The sequence below is a fragment of the Galendromus occidentalis genome, unplaced genomic scaffold (assembly GCF_000255335.2).
Source record: "Galendromus occidentalis unplaced genomic scaffold, Mocc_1.1 scf7180000077428, whole genome shotgun sequence".
Lineage (NCBI taxonomy): Eukaryota > Metazoa > Arthropoda > Arachnida > Mesostigmata > Phytoseiidae > Galendromus > Galendromus occidentalis.
This window is the reverse complement of record NW_003805416.1, coordinates 634,599-651,581: the sequence shown is the minus strand read 5'-3', so window position 1 is coordinate 651,581 and position 16,983 is coordinate 634,599. Positions and strand designations below refer to the sequence as shown.

Below are 16,983 nucleotides of genomic sequence, written 5' to 3'. Positions count from 1 at the left end.
AGGACCGACCGATAGTATCGTCGTTCTCTTTTAGGTATTAAAACCTTCCATGGGAAGCTGTTCGCTCGACTGCAAACACGCTGGACGCTTGCAGCAGGCGGTTGACAAAGTGGAGGAGGGGGACCATGGGGCAAAATCAACTTCGGAGAGAACCGGAGCAGGGAATATCGGGGAAGCTGACATAGCTCTACGGGCATGGGGGAACCGCGCCGTAACGAGAGAAGGCGACGTCCACGTCGAGCCTGCGTGGTTCTCGTCGTCGACGAAAACAGCACCCGCCTTCGAGCTGCCTCCGAAAGCTGCACGGGCTTCCCGACGAAGCGTCGTATATCAAACGAAAGCCTCGCTCTTCGCTCCGCGTGCCAACCAGCTGCCTCACGGGCCGCATGGCTTGCTGACTGACGAACTGACTGACTGCCTGTCCACCGAACCGTCAGCCTCGGTACGGGAAGAGCCCAAGCGTTTCGGATCCTTCACGAGTTCGGGTGAATTCTAGTCTCATACCGGCGATACGAATTCTAGTCTCATACCACAGTGTCCGCCAACTTTCGTTCGGATACGTTGGCACAGGCTGCTCGTAATCAAGGAAAAGGGAGTACGTGAACGCGTATCGAGGCTGTGCTCGTGAAATGTGGCGACACCACGAGTTCTACTCTGCCGGGAGCTCGTGTTGCGGTTCTTCTTCACGTCCGTGCCGACGCGGCAGGGTCTTCACGGTACCGTTGTTATGTAGTCGGTTTACGTTCCAAATTACGCTTCGCGGAAAGCATCGCTTAAAATCAAGTGAATGAGCACCTTCCGCTCTGACAATCTGTTTCGGGGAGGGGGAAATGGTTCCCTCTATGCGGATATTGAAATCTTGTCGAAATTTCGCATACCGTGAATGGTGGATCAGCTAGGCGACGGTCGCCAATATCGCACAAAAATGCTGACAGGTTCCTCTTCTTTTCAGTTTCATCCGGTTCCGGGACGGAGGACGCTTCGGCACAGCTAGACTCCGGAGTTGAGCGACTGCCGATGGGTCCCGTACGACTGATGTTAGGAGTGCGGCCACCTCTCGGATGAGTTCAACTTAGCTCCACCGACGGGGCGTAATGGCCTCGACAAATCCCCCGTTGCTGCTGAGTGGAAGCGTTGCGCCGGTTACACCGGAAACGAGCACTCCGGCGGCGTTCTACAACTCCGGTCCTAAAATCTGGGAAAAAGCTCTGAATTACACAATTTTGCAAGTCAACCTTGACAATGTTGTTCAAGCGGCGAACAACGACAGCGGAGTCGGCGGTGACGGCGGCGTCGTCACGACAACGTTGCTCAGCGTTTTTAACGACACGATGGCGGGAACGATGGGGGCCAACATCACGGGATCTGCGACGAACGATGCGTTACACACAAACCTCGAATTCATCCTGATCGCGTTCATGGGAGCGTTTTTCTCCATAATCACCATCGTAGGCAACCTCATGGTGATGATCAGCATCAAGATGGACAAGCAGCTTCAGACGATATCGAATTACTTTCTCTTGAGTTTGGCGATAGCCGATTTCTCGATAGGGATCATTTCGATGCCCTTGTCGACGTACTACATGCTCTACAACTACTGGTATCTAGGTCCTTTCATGTGTGACACCTGGCTAGCGTGGGACTACCTTACGAGTAATGCGTCAGTGCTAAATCTGTTGATAATTTCGTTCGATAGATATTTTTCGGTGACGCGTCCGTTAACGTATCGAGCGTTTCGCACAACGAGACGTTCCGCCCGTTGGATTGCCATTGCGTGGGTGATATCATTGTTGTTGTGGCCTCCGTGGATCTACGCCTGGCCGTACATCGAGGGAAAACGATCCGTGCCCGAAGGCCAATGCTATATCCAGTTCTTCGAAACGAACATTTACGTCACGTTCGGCACGGCGCTAGCCGCCTTCTACATTCCAGTGTGTGTTATGTGTATACTCTACTGGCGGATTTGGCAGGAAACCGAAAAACGTCAACGCGATCTGACACATCTCCAAGCGGGCAAGGGCATGCCTTCGTCCAGTGGCTGCCGACGGAACAAGTCAGGCGAGCTGGCAGGAGGCGGTGGGGGCAACTTCAATCAATTAGACGCAGGAGGAGGGCTCGATCACAATAACAGAACAGCGAGCACCCTGTGTCTGGAATCCGGTCGGTATCTCCCATCGTCTTCGGCAATGGACTCGTCGGCGGCCGCAAACCTCCGGGCGAGTAATTCACGTTCGGCCTCTAACAAGCCACGCAGAAGCCTCAGGGACGTGCTTTTCGCTTGGTGTCGCAGCGACAAACTGCACGACGATGACTCGTGTTCGAGCCACGGCTCGCCTAATGCCCAAACACCGACCTCGGCAGAAACGCCCATTAGAGCTGATAGCATGCAGTACAAGCCGCTACAGAACATCCCTCTAACTGACAGGCAGCATCAAACCTCGACCCGTTCGTTCTCGAGCGACTCGGTTTATACGATTCTCATCCGACTGCCAACTCAGACGAGCGTCGATCTCGACGGGGAAATGTCCCAGGCTTCGATCCGAATGATTCTCGAGGACGACGGTCCACCTCCGTGCCAATCGACGAAACCGATTCCTCGCAGCAAGTCGGCGTCGAGTAACGCGCCTTCACGCGAACCTCTCCTGCTGAACACGAAGCTCGTCGCTCAGCAGACGACTAAACGCCTGCCGAAGAAGAAACGGAAACATCAGGAACGCAAAGCCGAAAGGAAGGCAGCCAAAACACTATCTGCGATTCTTCTGGCGTTCATAGTGACTTGGACACCGTACAACGTTCTCGTGCTAATCAAAACGCTCAGTCCATGCGACGACGACAATGACTGCATACCCCAGGGTCTGTGGAACTTCGCCTATTGTCTCTGTTACATAAACAGCACAGTCAACCCCTTGTGCTACGCGTTATGCAACGCCAATTTCCGTCGGACGTACGTACGGATTCTAACGTGTAAATGGCGTACGAAAAAACAACGTCATCGAGGTTACTTCAGCTAAGTAAGCGAAAAGGGATGGGAGGACGCTTGTTGCGATAGACGACACTGATCCCCGATACCTGTACCAGTACCGATACCGGTTCCAACTCGGTTCCATCACGGCAACTCATTGCTCAATATTCAACACAAACAGAATCTCAATAAATTGCCACACAATAATGACAGAAGGGAATGCGCTATTCGACGAGAATGGCAAACGTTCAGAGGGGACGAGCTTCCCGTTCGATGTCTGGATTGTAATGAAGTGAGAGGCGTTTGTTCAGCCTGACTCCTATGGAGCTGAGGTCCTCTATACATATAGTGAAAACTCGAAGTCAAAACGGCACAAAAACTCGAATAACCGAGCGTTCGGACGCCGACTCAGAGAAGAGAAAACTAGAGCCGCTAATCTGTCCAGCTCCCCATCTCGAGTTCGTTACTGAGCGTTACTGATTGTGAGCGTCAGAGGAACGACTCTGGGTCGATCTTCGCAGTTACAATAATTCATTACAGGAAGATCGAAGCTCTCAATCAATATGCTTATATTGTAGGCTCTCGTTCACGCGCTCGAGGAGGAATTCGGACGGGGCGAGTCCGGTCCGCAAGAACGGAAACGCTCGGTCGGGGAACAGGAGAAACTCTGTAGAAACATTCCGTTCAGTTGCCCTGAGCTCAGTCTGTCGGTCGGTCGGTTGGATGGTTGCTCGCTCGTTTACTCGCTCGGTAAGCCATCCGGCTGTTTGCTCGGAGAGGAGAATTTGTAGACGAAATTAACTTTCGCTATCGTCGCCCTTGGGCTCTTCTCCACCGTCTTCTCCTCCCTCACCAGCTGCTGCTGCGACGGCCGCTGCTGCTGCAAAACGCTGATATTTTTGAAACGTTTACGCCGAGCGAGACTCACAGGGGCGATGAAAGACGGCCGTGCGGACCGACTTCGGTTCTCCGACCTAATTATCTACCTCTCTACGCCGCAGCTCTCTGTTTGCTGAATTACGATGCTGTTCCCGCAGGAATTTGTGGAAATAATGCCTCCATGCAGACATTTCCCTCACGCGTCCAGAGCATAATGGCGATGCATGCGCGTTATAAGCGCCAGCCTCCTGATTGTGACAAAGTACCGAATGTCTCTTGGGCAATAACGATCATCGCTTAGAGTGCGCGTCGCACGGCGATCATTCGATGCAGACATTCCCACGAAATTGATCGATCGACCCTCATTGAATCGCCTGGAAACTCTCTGGTCGACTGGATTCCCTCCCGGGTAGCTCGTACCCGGCAAAGTTCATCCAGAAATCGCAGATCCGGCGGAGCCTTGGTTTTCTCTCCCGCAAACCTACGACGCGTCGCCGACCGACGCTCGCCCGCTCGCTCAGTCGCTGACTGACCGAGAGGTCACGCTGATCGCTTCGATGGTCAGTTGTTCGCCTCACTGACTGAAGCTCGGAAGCAATCCCCCGTTTTCAACCACTGCCTGAGAAAGCGAAAGAGCAGGCAGGCCAAATGAGCTGGCAGGAAGGCTGACTGGCAAGCCAGCCAGCCAGCAAGAAGAGAGCCTCCACGGCAAGAACGACCGCAGTAACTCCAACATCTGCTCAGGAACTGCTCCTTCTGTTGCCGCAGCGATAGAGTCGGCCCGGTCGCAAATGATCGGACGACCTTGCGATACCCAAGAGTTGCTCACACTTGACCGCGTTGCGGGTCCTTGCTTCCAGCCGTTGCGACGGTTGTTGTTGCGCTCGCCCGTTCGTTGTTCTTTCGAAGGCTCTCTTTCCTGGACTTGCTTTTTCTTTCTTCCTCGCCTTTTTTCGTCTCTGAGATCGCCGCGTTGAGACTCGGGGTTTCCTCTCTCGCATACGGTTCCACAAGATCGGGTCAAGCCGCGCCATCTTCGCTCCAAATGTGATAGCTTCTTGCTTTTGTTACGGTACATATATGTTTACGAAAGGAACATCATTCGGGCACTCTGCCGCAAGAAACGCGACTCGGTGAGCGGATTCATGGATTGGTAGCTCTTTTCTCGCGACGTACCTACGAACGTTTCCGACGTCCTAGATCTGTTTCCATAACAGTCGTCGTCGTCGTCTGACTCGACAACGCGCGGGACTGCTTAGATTTCGCATTCGTGAAGTCGAGGGAGGCGTTCTCAGTGCTGAATCCAGACGGAATGTCTAGAGGCACGAAGACTATGCAACAAACCGCGCCGTCACGGGCCGTACACCGCGAGATTCCCGCAGTCCTGTCTCGACCATTTTCTCAGGTCAGGCGCCTTCGTCGAACACTCTCATTATTTGCTTCGTTCATCATCCGCTGCTTTGATAGCTCGTGGCGCCTCTCTCGTTATCGGTCTCCTAATCGCCGAGCTCACCGATTTATGAAGCCAATCAGGATCTGACACGAGTATAAATTGCCTTCCGGGCAGAGTTCCGGAGCGCTGGGAACATTCTCCGGGTCGAGAGACTCTGGAGGAAAGATTCCGACGACAGCCGGACAAAACCCATTGGGAGGGAAACGCGCTGCCGGGATGGGAATCGCTCGTCGAAGAGCGGTTTTGGATTCGGTCACAGGGAGTCTCGCTTGGATTCTTATCCACTGCATCGATCGATACAGTGATCCAATCAATCAAGGATGCACTTCCATGCTTGTCCGTCAGCTCTTCCGAGAAAGGTTGGAGCGTCGCAGGCTTACTTCGCTATTTTCGGGCCGGGGCATGACAGACGTCCTCCGATTCGAGCGAGGCAAGCTCTCCTGTTTTTTTTCGAGCCCGGACATTTTTCGCCAATTACACGGGGGATGAGAGGCGGCACGGCGGGGAGGGGTACATCTGTTTCGATAAAAGAGAGAGAGCTCACTCACTACAGGTGTGAATATTACCTACAGCCGGCTCAAACTCTACAGCTTGGAATCCTGGATGATCCGACCGGTCACGGATGACATATGCATGAAAAACTTGAGAGGCCGTGGGAAAAATCGTAGCTAACAATGCGATCGAGGTGTGCTTGATATACGTGAGCGTGTGTTCATACTTGTCTGTGAGTGACTGGTTGCGTGTGACATTTTTGTACGAAATAATGTACGTCCGTCAACTCAGAAGGTTTTGTTCCCGACTAGCAGTCAGATCACAAACGTCAGCAGACAAAAACGGCGCCGGCGTCGGGTTGTCCTCGACGTCGGTTTGGATGTGGGCGCGAGGGTGAGCGTGTGGGAGAGGACGACGAACGAAACATACCGAAGAGGCCGAAAACGACAATTACGGACGATGGCGACAGCTACTGCCACGACTGCGACGACTCGATCGGAATACGAGAGATTGACTACGAGGCCAGCTTCATTGCTTGCTCGTACAGCATTGGCCTCTAGGGGCCAGATCATGGAGTTCCTCACCCGTCGGGGCCCAGATTGCAGGACATCCGCCATCACCGATCACAAACTGTTCTTTTCCTCCCGGATCTCGGCCATTTTCGGTCGCTGTATCATTTTCCCAGCGCTGTGAGGCATCTCCTGCTCTTCTTTTCGGCCTGATCGAGGATTCTTCCTTCGCAGACGCACTCTTTTTGGCGGAGAACGACCTCGCAAACGGCAATGGTGCGCGGTTGCTCTCCATCGATGGCGTTCCCCTATTTACCTCCATTATTATCGTTTTAACCTGCGTGAATGGACCCGATACCGAATATCGCTCTTGTTCAGACTTGAGCGAAGGGAGGTAAAAGGGCAGTTTGGGTTCTCGGAACAGCATCATCCGTTAGTCGGGGCCAGAGGGCTCGACCGGCACAAGGCGGATCGTGGACTCTCGAGCCGTTGTGTCACGGCGGAGAAGATGAGCCAATGCACGCCGTGTAGGAGCGGAGCCCTCGCAGCTGCCGCAAGGTCGGCTGCAGATGCTCCCGCAGATTATTTGGGGAGTTTCCAAGCTACTTTGCGATCGGGCGAATCTTCATCTCCCACGGTCTGATGGGAATCGTGGGAGGACGGCAGCCTCGGTTCGCGCCACAATTGGCTCCTGAGTTGCCCGTTGACGGGTTTCGCCAAAGTTATCCGACATTATCGTCAGTTGCTGCGCCTTACGTAGCGATGTCTGTTTTTGTGCGATTCAGGTGACTGGATTTCGCAGGCTCAGCAGCTTTCCTTTCCTTTGGCAGTTGGCTGACGCCACGTTTTGATCTATAATCGATTACCGATCGCCGACGATCGTCCGAGTCGTCGTCGGCTTCGCTCCGATCTTCCTTCGCTCTCGTCCGTACGTCGAGGCGCAAGTATTATTTACGGTGGGAAGCACGTTCGACCCCGGTGACGGCTTCTGAATAGAGGTGCTCTGTTAAGTTTTCTGAACGATGAATTTTTCAGCGACAACGGTTATATCCACGCGACATGGATCGACACTCCGAGTTGTTGAGTTTTTAGGTCTCATGATTAGTTCAGGAAACTATTATCGTTCGAAGACGAGGTCTGACGGAATTCGAATCTCATCAGTATTTTGGAATCCAGTACCGGTTATGTCGAAGATATGACAACGATGGTTCCTGGAGAGACCGACGCCAGATCATGTCCGATCGCGTCTCCGAGCGAGCGACGTCGTTCCTCCCGATGCTCGTAAATTATGATACGCATTGGTTTCCGGTCGCTTGTGCGCTCGCGTGTTAAAAATGAAGATGCTGGTCGCTGCTACATTCAACTTCACTGGTCTCGACGGGCAGCGGTTTTTCCTGTCCGTTCGATCCAGCCCTCGTCGTCGAACAAGACCGCGTCTTCTGGATGTCGGTCGGCTGTCGTCGTGTTCACAACGCCTCCATAATGCTTCGCCAATTCGTGTCGTTGTCGGCTCCGCGGGTCAGGCTCGGTCAGCGGACCTAATGAATACAAACTTCTGCGGGTCCCTCGTCGCGTTCTTCTTTTCGTATGAGGAGCAACCGACCGGGGACCCAGTCACCCAGGGATTTATTCTGAGCGTAGGAAAATATAACGGAGGAGAAAAAAGTTTGTTGACAGAATGGAACCAACAAACTCGACCGATGTTCTGCTGAGAAATCATGACTTATTGTGATATGATGTACGGTTGGTTTGGGCAAGGATAAGGATTATAGACTTTCCGAGCACTATCTGTACGGCAGAGGGGCCGCGCGTGAATGGCTAATTATATACAAACACCATTGCATTCATTGACCTACATAATGACCTTTTAATTATATGATAATTGATGATACAGTCGATTTACATCACCCGGCCCGAACTTCAATCAAGGCAAACGTATTCAAGCGTACGTATTAAGTTGAGTGAGGAAGTGTTGTAAGTCTCTAAATGTCTACACCTCATGCACTCAGGTCCGGACCGTGTACGCCATCGAAAATGTTGCTATCGCGTTGTGGGTGGTAAACGGTAGGTATGTATTTCGCATCCTGTGAACGGAAGATGAAGCCTACAAAGATTGAAACAAATAAATATATGTAATATACGATCATCGATACGAAGTTTTTCTTGATTTTTCTTCAAGTGGCATTGCCCTCAATGGGGGGCTTGCCGAGATCACCGCTCCCGGGCGAAATTTAAATCACACAGAATTCCTCAAGAGTCGACACTTGTGAACACTCCGACACTTGCGGATCCGGCTCCGAGTGACGCCATGCCCTGACTTCTGAAATCGAATGCCAATGATGCAAGCCAGGGTGGCGAGCAAGAGATTCGGAAATCTTTTCTCAAGATGCAAGTCCTTTTCATGCGCCCGTCTCCACGGATTCCGCATACCGCGCCCTCGCAGATATCATCCTGATAGGAGTTCCACTCTTGTCGGAACGAGACCGATTAAGGTCGAGGAGGTCAAAGACATGAAGTACGTGCTGTCAGCTTTGACGAGTAGATGCATGCTCGGAAATCCTCTCGATTCACTTTTCCTCCTTACTCAAAGACAAGATGGACGAGTGTGGAACGACCAACCGTTTCCGATGATCAGCTTCCTCCGTCTGCGGGGCCCGGGCAGGTTAGATACGATGCCCTAGCCCGTATAGGGAGGCGGAACATCTTAATTAAGCGAATATTGGCAATTTCGATCTCGTAGGATGAATGTCATTAAGTGGAGGTTTGGTAAAGGACCACGGTATCGCGCAACGGCGCGACTGCGGAGAGACATTGCTCGACATTTTGGCCATCTGATACTACTGATCCATCTGGGGTAGGGTGCGAAATTGCTGCGAATGACGGTGGGGGACCTGCTGCCGTCGGCGTCGACTTCTCCCCTCGCGAAAGCAAGAGACGCAAATTTCTCCCCCTTACGCCCGACTGCAAATCCCGGACTACAATTTGATCCTGTGATTATTATCAAGGAACTCAACGATGCGTCTGCTCCGCTCTCATCTTCTCACCGGAGTTTTCCATCCGTTCGGCCTCCCAGGAAGGCAACAGCGCGGGAAATCAGATGGGCCAAGACTTCGAATTGCATTGCTCTCGAGTCGAATAATCTCTTTGAGGGGAATCTGTCAGATTGCTCATCTAGCAACTCGATCGAGCACAATAGATGCCGTACAGAGAGCGGCGCTCTAGATGAGCTTTTGTGCCGCCTAGCGACTTTACTCGAGCAGCAAGCTTATTGGTTTTTGCGTGGATCAAATTTTTTTGTCCTCCTCTTCCTCTGCGTCGAATTGAGGGGCGGCAGACCTGAGTTCAAACGTGCAGCCTCGCGATTGTGAGCAGCGATAGCGGCAATGATTGTGCTGCGATAAGATTCACCGTCGAGCTTGATACCGCCAGCTCCGGGAGTCGGCACCGGAGCCTGAATCACCTGGGATTTGTTTGAGCGAACATGCCTGACGCCATGCAAAAAAACATTCGTCGGAGAGGAAATGAATCAGAGCGCGCATGAAAATTCTCCCGGAATCCTTCCTATCACGGCCCGAGTTTCGCGGATTCAGTTGCTGAGTCCTTCTCTTTCTCACACAAGGTTTATCTGAAATCCTCTGCGCGCGGAAAACACAGGTCAAAAGTCTGTTCTCGTCGCCCTGAATCGCAATATGCGAAACTGCCTCCGGTTTCGCTGGCCTTGGTGAAGGCGCGGAATTCCTCTCGATTTCCTTACGAGCTCCATCAAAATAAGAGATAAACATGTCATGGGAGCCTTCTCTCGAGGGGCAGTGGACGGATGCGCTGTAGGCTCCGATCTCTCTATTGTGGGGAAGAATCCTCGGAATTCCCTATCCTGGACCGGCGGAAATATGCCGTATGAAAATTGGGTCATCAACCTTGAAGATGCTGCAGCTTATCGAGGAATCCGACCGGCGCGCTGGGATGCGATCGCAGGATCTCTCATATTCCTCTCTCGAGGAATGCCTCGGAGGAACCATACCGAGGCGATTGACTTCCTTGTGGGGAACTTACGTCCTGCGTTCAGACGTCAGCTCGATTTCGCCTTGATGCGAATGAGCAGTCCAGCATTGTGTGGGGGGAAACCCTTTTTTATCGGCTCCCTGGATACGATTAGATTCGATTCGCGTTGCAGTAGATCACCGTTTCGGCGGAAGAAGCCTGCAGTATCTCAGACTCCGTTCCATATTTATTATCTCCTTTGCTTAACTCTGAGAGACGCATTGCTCTCGCTCTCAAAGGACTTACCTGCCTCGGTAATCTCAGGCTCAAAATTACTATTTGTGGTCTCAGACTCTCTTCGCGCCGAGTACACCTCCGCGTCCGATTCCGTCCTCGCACGAGCGTTCCCTTCATCTTCGCCACGCTAGATTTCGCTATCGGCCAGAGTAGGAAGCAGCGTGCATTCAGTGCGGACTTCGCTCGAGTCCCCACGTGGCCGGTGTAGATAACGGGTGTATGTTCGGGAGGACCTGCTGCTACCCCAGCTCTTCTTGGCGGAGCCACGTCTCGGGCCTCAAGCCACGATGCTATGCAATCATCGCGGGAGCGGAGGAATCTGTCGGCCCGGCTTCCCTCTAGAGGTTCCCCTCATTGTATAGGGAGGTCTCTTTCTCTGCAAGTTATCCTTTGCTTTGTCGCTGCCATTCCCATCCGAGGACGATTTGTCTCTGATCCGAAGTTCGTGAGACTACCGGACGACACATGGCTCCATTATAATATGCAGCCGGTTCCCAATCAATGCATACGGTCGACTGGCTGCCTTCGCCTTCCCGATGAACCTCAGAAGTTCTGGTGATGATTGTCCCTCATTGGGAGTCCTCCAATCTATTCGTCACTATCTCGCAAGATCCGTGACCTCAGACAAGCGAAGAGGCTCGTGAGACATTCGGACAAATTAATTTCGTTTTGGACGAGAATGTGTATATTTCTTCCGGAAACCCTGCGGCGATTTGAAGTGACCGGCCGTCCGGACCTCCCTCTCGAGCTCGGACCTTGTCCGCCGCTCAGTTTCCGATCCTCGGATTCTGATTCCCCATTCACGGTTGTACACTGAATATACACGCACACTTATAATGTATGATATCATACGATACAATACTCCATTGATGAGGCGAGTGCCCAGGAATTTTCTCTTGGGGGCAGGGCTCTTGTCTTGGTCGGGCTAAGTACCGATGATGATGAGCCTCAACATGGAACTCAATGGACCAGAAAGGCATCTTGAGGGGGGCCATGGCCCCTTGTCCCCCCCTCCCCCTGGGCACGCCCCTGCCATCGATATCTTGAATGCTCTGTCGGCGCGTCGTCGGAACACCGCAGCGGAAGCTTCCCCGGATTCAGTTCCCACAAATCGCCGCAGCTGTCCAACTCCCTCAATTCGAAGATTATTATCCGATTGATGGATCCGGGAATAAGACTGTTTTCGCGGAGATGAATTCTTCACTGTCTGGAATCAGCGGGGGTTATCGGCCGACAGAGGTGTGGAACACGGCTCTTCCCAGCCTAGAATGTCGCAGAATTCAGTAGCCCGGAAGAGCGATCGATTCCCAGTGAACTCCTCGGAAACGGGGACTTCTCCCATCAAGACGCCGCACCCTTCACGAGCTTCCACGTACGATTGCCTTGACTGGCCGATATTTGTTGAGGCGGATGGAGTCGCCAACCCGTAGAGCGCTTCTGATCGATCTGGCGCGTCCCTTGTATTTATCCTCTGTCCACACGGTAGACACGACCTGTACTCAAGGTGTACAGCGGAAGTTTGCCTGCGATCGTCAGCATTTGACTTCCAACCGGGAGTGTTGACGCGATCGGTAGATCGTTCACGTTTGCCGGGGATGGCATTCCGGGCAGGGAGCAGTGCTTCCGCATCAGCCCGACCAGAGATCGAGGTTCTCTGCTCGATATTCGTGATTCAGTTTCGTTGAGGGAGGAGTTATTCGCCCACAACGCAATACCCACCAATGTGTCGGCAATGCCCCCAGGAGCAATGAGATAGCCGTCTTATTCCTCGTAATGTGCTTGGCATCGCTACTCTAATTTACAACCGACCATCCGCGGTATAAATCTATATTCTACAATTCAATCAGTAAGCCTGGCATCGTACTATCCTCATTCGCAAGCAGACCGGGGAACTCTGGGATGAGTATAGATTGGGGAGACGATTTCAATCTCCCACTCGATCAGAGGACACGATAAGCCATGGCCCATGCCGCCTCCATCGGCCTTGGTGTTGGGGTCGACTTTGAAATCGAATCATGGCTCGCTTCCGTGTCGACGTAATAAATTCCGCTTTCTCCCGATTCGCTCAGCGAGGGTCCCTCTGACCCTCGTCCGACCAGTTTCCGTGGCAGTGACGAACGCTCCTTGCGGACCCTGGCGGAATCGGCAACATTTGCGTCGTGTGTTGGCGGATCGGATGATGAATTCTATCCGATCAAGCGGGGAGCTGTCCCGCGGGTACAGCTAGCGACAAAGATTGGTGAGATACAGGCCGACCGAATGGACATCGAACGGTAAGTTTCGTGGACTACAGATCGAGGAGGAGCGGGGGGGGGGGCGAGGAGGCTGTGGCGGAAGCATCGCGAGTTACTCAAGTGAGCCTCACATCGACGAGAAGGAAGAAGCTTGTACAGTGAACAAACCTTGAGAGGAGGGCTGGTCGAGGGACTGTGATCCGGACCTTCGCTGCTGCTGCTGCTGCAAGCTGTGAACGCTACTCGGCCGTTGACAATAGAAGAGTGTCTGCTTGTTGAAGAAAACGGGAGAACGACGTGGGAGAGATATCAATTGAAAGACGAGATCCTACCCTCGCTCGAGCACACCCGCATCGTAGTGAAATGATAGCAGCAGCAGATCAGCGAAGAGATCGCTGGGTTCCCACTGCTCGGCGATTCCTCGTTCCTTCGGTCTCCTCCGTTGCTACCGCCAGCGCCGGCAGAATTCGGTCAACGCCATCTATTGGCATCTCTTTGCTGAAATACATCCGGCAGAGCTTAGATTCTCTGATCGCATTCTGCTTGTCGCCAGGCCCGAGGCAAATGCCTCTGAGTCTCGCAACTGGTTCTCTGTTTTCGAAGGACGCTATTCCAGACAGGTGTGCTGCCCGCCCCGTCCTTGTTCGCTTCGGGAGCGATTCGAGGAGGGAGCCGGCGAACGAGCAAAGGAAGCGGATCCACTGAAAAAGGTCTTTGCCCGATCGAGCCGGTGGGAGACTTTTCGGATGACTTTTTTCCAACGTCTCCTTCTTCGGACCCTCTGTTGACTTGGCACGGCGTTCTCCTCTGTCCCCACATCATTGACCTCCGACCCTCGTTGCTGAACTCGCCCCCACTGCAGGCACTTCGGCTGCTCTTTTGCCTCTCAACGACGGCTGCGCTTAAACAGCAGCTGCTGTCGCTTATTTTTTTTTCGGTCCTCAAACGGGCGAAATGAGCACAGTTGACATGCAATCCACGTCTCAAAAGCGTTGTATTCGCAGAATCGTTCCCACTCGTCGACGTATCCATGAATTCCCCCAAATTGTAGCTTTCTCCGCTACAGGAATTCCTCGAGCAACTCTCAGTCTGTCAAAGAGCCCCCAACGAACACTTCTGTTTTTGTCGATGAATCGTCCTCGCTTCGGTCCCGTGGAATCAAGCTGTGAACGTTCTCCGCGTACGCAGAACCGGCGAGCGACAGGGTCAAGGAGTCCAATATGCGGATGGCATCGTTGAGCGTGAAAGACCTCCGAGCCGGAATACCGTCCCAGCTCGAAGGTGTGTCAACTTGCTCTGGGAGTTTCCGGATCTCATCGCCCGCGTCTCCGCTAGCGCCTCGTCAGCAGTCCGTGGATGCTGGATCTAAGTATATGTGCACATGACTGTGTCTGAACATTCGTCGTCACATGATTCTCGCCGGGGAGAGTGAGCTTGACCTGGATGATGGTCCCTGACTCGACCAGTGCGGAACGAGTAGCTAAGCAAGTCCGCTGTGTGATCTGGAGACCAAGCTCCTTCGCTGTTGCGGAAAGTTGGGCCACAATCTTCTCGCTTCGATTAGGTGGGCGACTTCTAAGTTGGTAGCGTCATTTGATCCAGCAGAGTGCAGGACTCATCAACTCTCGCAGAGCCTCGAGAGGTGCTGCTTGAGGAGGAGTGCACTTAATCTGAACTTAAGGCTCACAATTCCGAACAAATCAACACTGTGGCGAGATAGAACGGTAAGATATCAAACCACCTCCTACCTCGAAGTGGCAAGGTCCACGAAACCATGGGAGAGTGTGAGGCCCTGGGGAAACTCTCGAGCTACCTACGGGCTTGCCGGTATTTCAGGCTTCGGAATGTTATCGTAGAACTGAGTGGACGTCACGCGAATTCCATCCTGATGATCGTTGCTTTTCGCGGACTCTTCACACCTTCCGTGATCCGATTTCTAAGGACGATGCTTCATGTTGGTGAACTCAGAAACTCTTATTCTTGTCTCACTTGTATTACTGAAGCCGCCGACCGGGGGGCTCTCCGCTCCGAAGACGCGAAGTGCTGTCCAGTGCTTTCCTAATGACATCCATCTCTGGCCTTGAAGGAATCGAAGTTCGGAAAGCCCTTTTCTCAAACATATTCACTCGCGGAGTAAGGGAAGGGACTTCCGCACAGCGAGGATGAACGACTCACACTAGTGGATACTCCGGAACTCGAAAGCGCGTCACCGTCACGCACAAACTCACAATCAGTGGAGCTTTCTTCAGCTCGTTTCTTCCCATTTACTCTTTTGCCTCCGACTCGCGCTTCTCTATCAATCTTGATTAACCTTGCACTCTACAAGCAACAAAGCAGCCGCAGCTGGGCTGTCGCATGCGCAGCTTTGGCGATCGGGAGGGGATCGCGACAGCCTCGGAAGCGGCACGACCAAGAAAAGTAGCGTGCCAAGCGGCTGGCATGCGGAAGGATTCACCTCAAGCCCTTGCGAATTCGGAGGTGAAAAGGAATTCTCATCCTCCTATGGAGGAACCTCGCGCATTAGCCAGCTTATCAAGCCGGAGTTTAAACGCTTCCTCCGCTCTGTTTTCGCACCCCGTGCTGATCGACTGCTTCTTGGCGGCAGATTCGGTCAGATTCTCCTTCGTTCTCCCCGCTCGTATCAGGTTTCAGGGATAGTCCTTGCACGTCTCAATTGACCTCTCATCTAGAATCGGGAAAGCTCGACGGAAGGAGGGGGACTGAAAAATTTTTGAGCGTCCATGAGGCAAAAAGGAGTGGCTGCGAGGGGAGAACCTCTGAAAAACACACTGGGAGGAAATCGGGAGAATCTTCAGAAGTGACTTCCGAGAGCAATCCTGGAAAGCCGGAAACCCGCTCGCGAGTGACGATGAAAAACTTGAGAACAAGAACACTACCAGCGACGGCGGCGGGGACAGCAGCATCGATACGAGCGCGAGACGGCAAAGCTCCTCTTTCGTGTTACCCGCTCTGATACTCACAGACTCCAGGACAGGCTGCTTAACAGCTGGCTCTGATCACTTCGCCGCCGTTTATGCGCTCCGAAGCAAGACTGGCATCCGCCTGGTTCTCATTGGGTACCCCATGCCTCCTGTCGCCCTCAATGTACGTACCTAGACTTGCAGCCTCCCCCTTTCGATTCGTTTCTGTGAACTGCGTCTCCTCGGCTCATGTTTTCTCCGACAAAAGCTCTGCTCTCTCTGGAGGCTTTTCCGAAAGCAAAAGTCGGCATGCTGCGCAAGCATGTTCAGCTGTTTGGTCCCAGGTCCGCTTTTCGCCCCATTCCGTGGGTCGGCGAACTGCGTGGGTGTACAGCTCTCAGACTCAAGACGGGAGACATCCTTCCACTGGAAGAGGCTACTTTGAATTTGAGCGCGCGATTCATTCGTCGGGCGACAATCCCTCTCTCGGAAACGCGAGTTCCGAGCGCAACCGACTGGAGAGGCTATAGTTGATAGTTCTTCTCGAGCTCGTCCTTCTACCCCGAGAGAGAATTCCCCGGGAAACGGATTCAGCTTGCCACAGCCCTCCTGAATACAACGTCTCGCCTCGTCCGAAATCTCTGGCTAAGCCAACGCCCTGCGTATTGGTTGTAGAGTAACAGCACTTTAGAGGAATCACGCAGTCCTCTCCCCCGGGCGGCCATCTTGAGGTGTTCCAGACCTATTTCGGGTTCGCACGACAAACTTCGCGGCATGTTTCGGCTCATGCGGGGAGGATATCGTACAAAACATCGGAGGCGCCCGTGACTTGCGTGGCTCTAGCGTAGTTTCTTTCGGGGCTCTGGACTGTGAGTCAGAACGATCGATAACGCCAGACTCTGCGCAGAATCTTACGGATGTGCACGGGAGCGATGTCTGATCCAAAGACAGTTTACGATTGATAACTATCTTTTTCTGGCATGTTCGTCCATCCCACCGAGCTCTCCGACGGTACGGGAGTTCTCTGCTCGGATCGACCACGCTCGAGTGTGGAACTTCTCGAAAAAGCCTAGTCACGTTCAGCTTCGTCACGTTTTAGTAGAGGAAAATTTAAAAGCTCGTTGAGTGTCGAGTCCCGCCTTGTAAAAGTCACTTGTCAACACGCGCGCTCGTCGTCGAGGTCTCGTCAGGTGCATGGGGCCTTGAGCTGAATCATTCATTAGAGCGTGGTCGCGCCGATCCATCGCCGAGATAT

General features: G+C 53.0%; 1 protein-coding gene across 1 annotated transcript; it reads left to right on the top strand.

Moving 5' to 3' along the window:
* The first annotated feature begins 1,094 nt into the window (after positions 1-1,094).
* On the top strand, positions 1,095-3,011 carry LOC100907315 (muscarinic acetylcholine receptor DM1-like). Its single transcript, XM_003742680.1, has 2 exons — positions 1,095-2,183; positions 2,247-3,011. Exons 1-2 carry the CDS (start codon positions 1,095-1,097, stop codon positions 3,009-3,011), a joined length of 1,854 nt encoding a protein of 617 aa, XP_003742728.1.
* Positions 3,012-16,983: the final 13,972 nt, after the last annotated feature.

Coding starts and splice junctions, on each gene's coding strand:
- LOC100907315 (XM_003742680.1), top strand. CDS start 1,095: ATGGCCTCGACAAATCCCCCGTTGCTGCTGAGTGGAAGCGTTGCGCCG. Junction 2,184..2,246: donor GGTATCTCCCATCGTCTTCG/GCAATGGACTCG, acceptor GCCTCTAACAAG/CCACGCAGAAGCCTCAGGGA.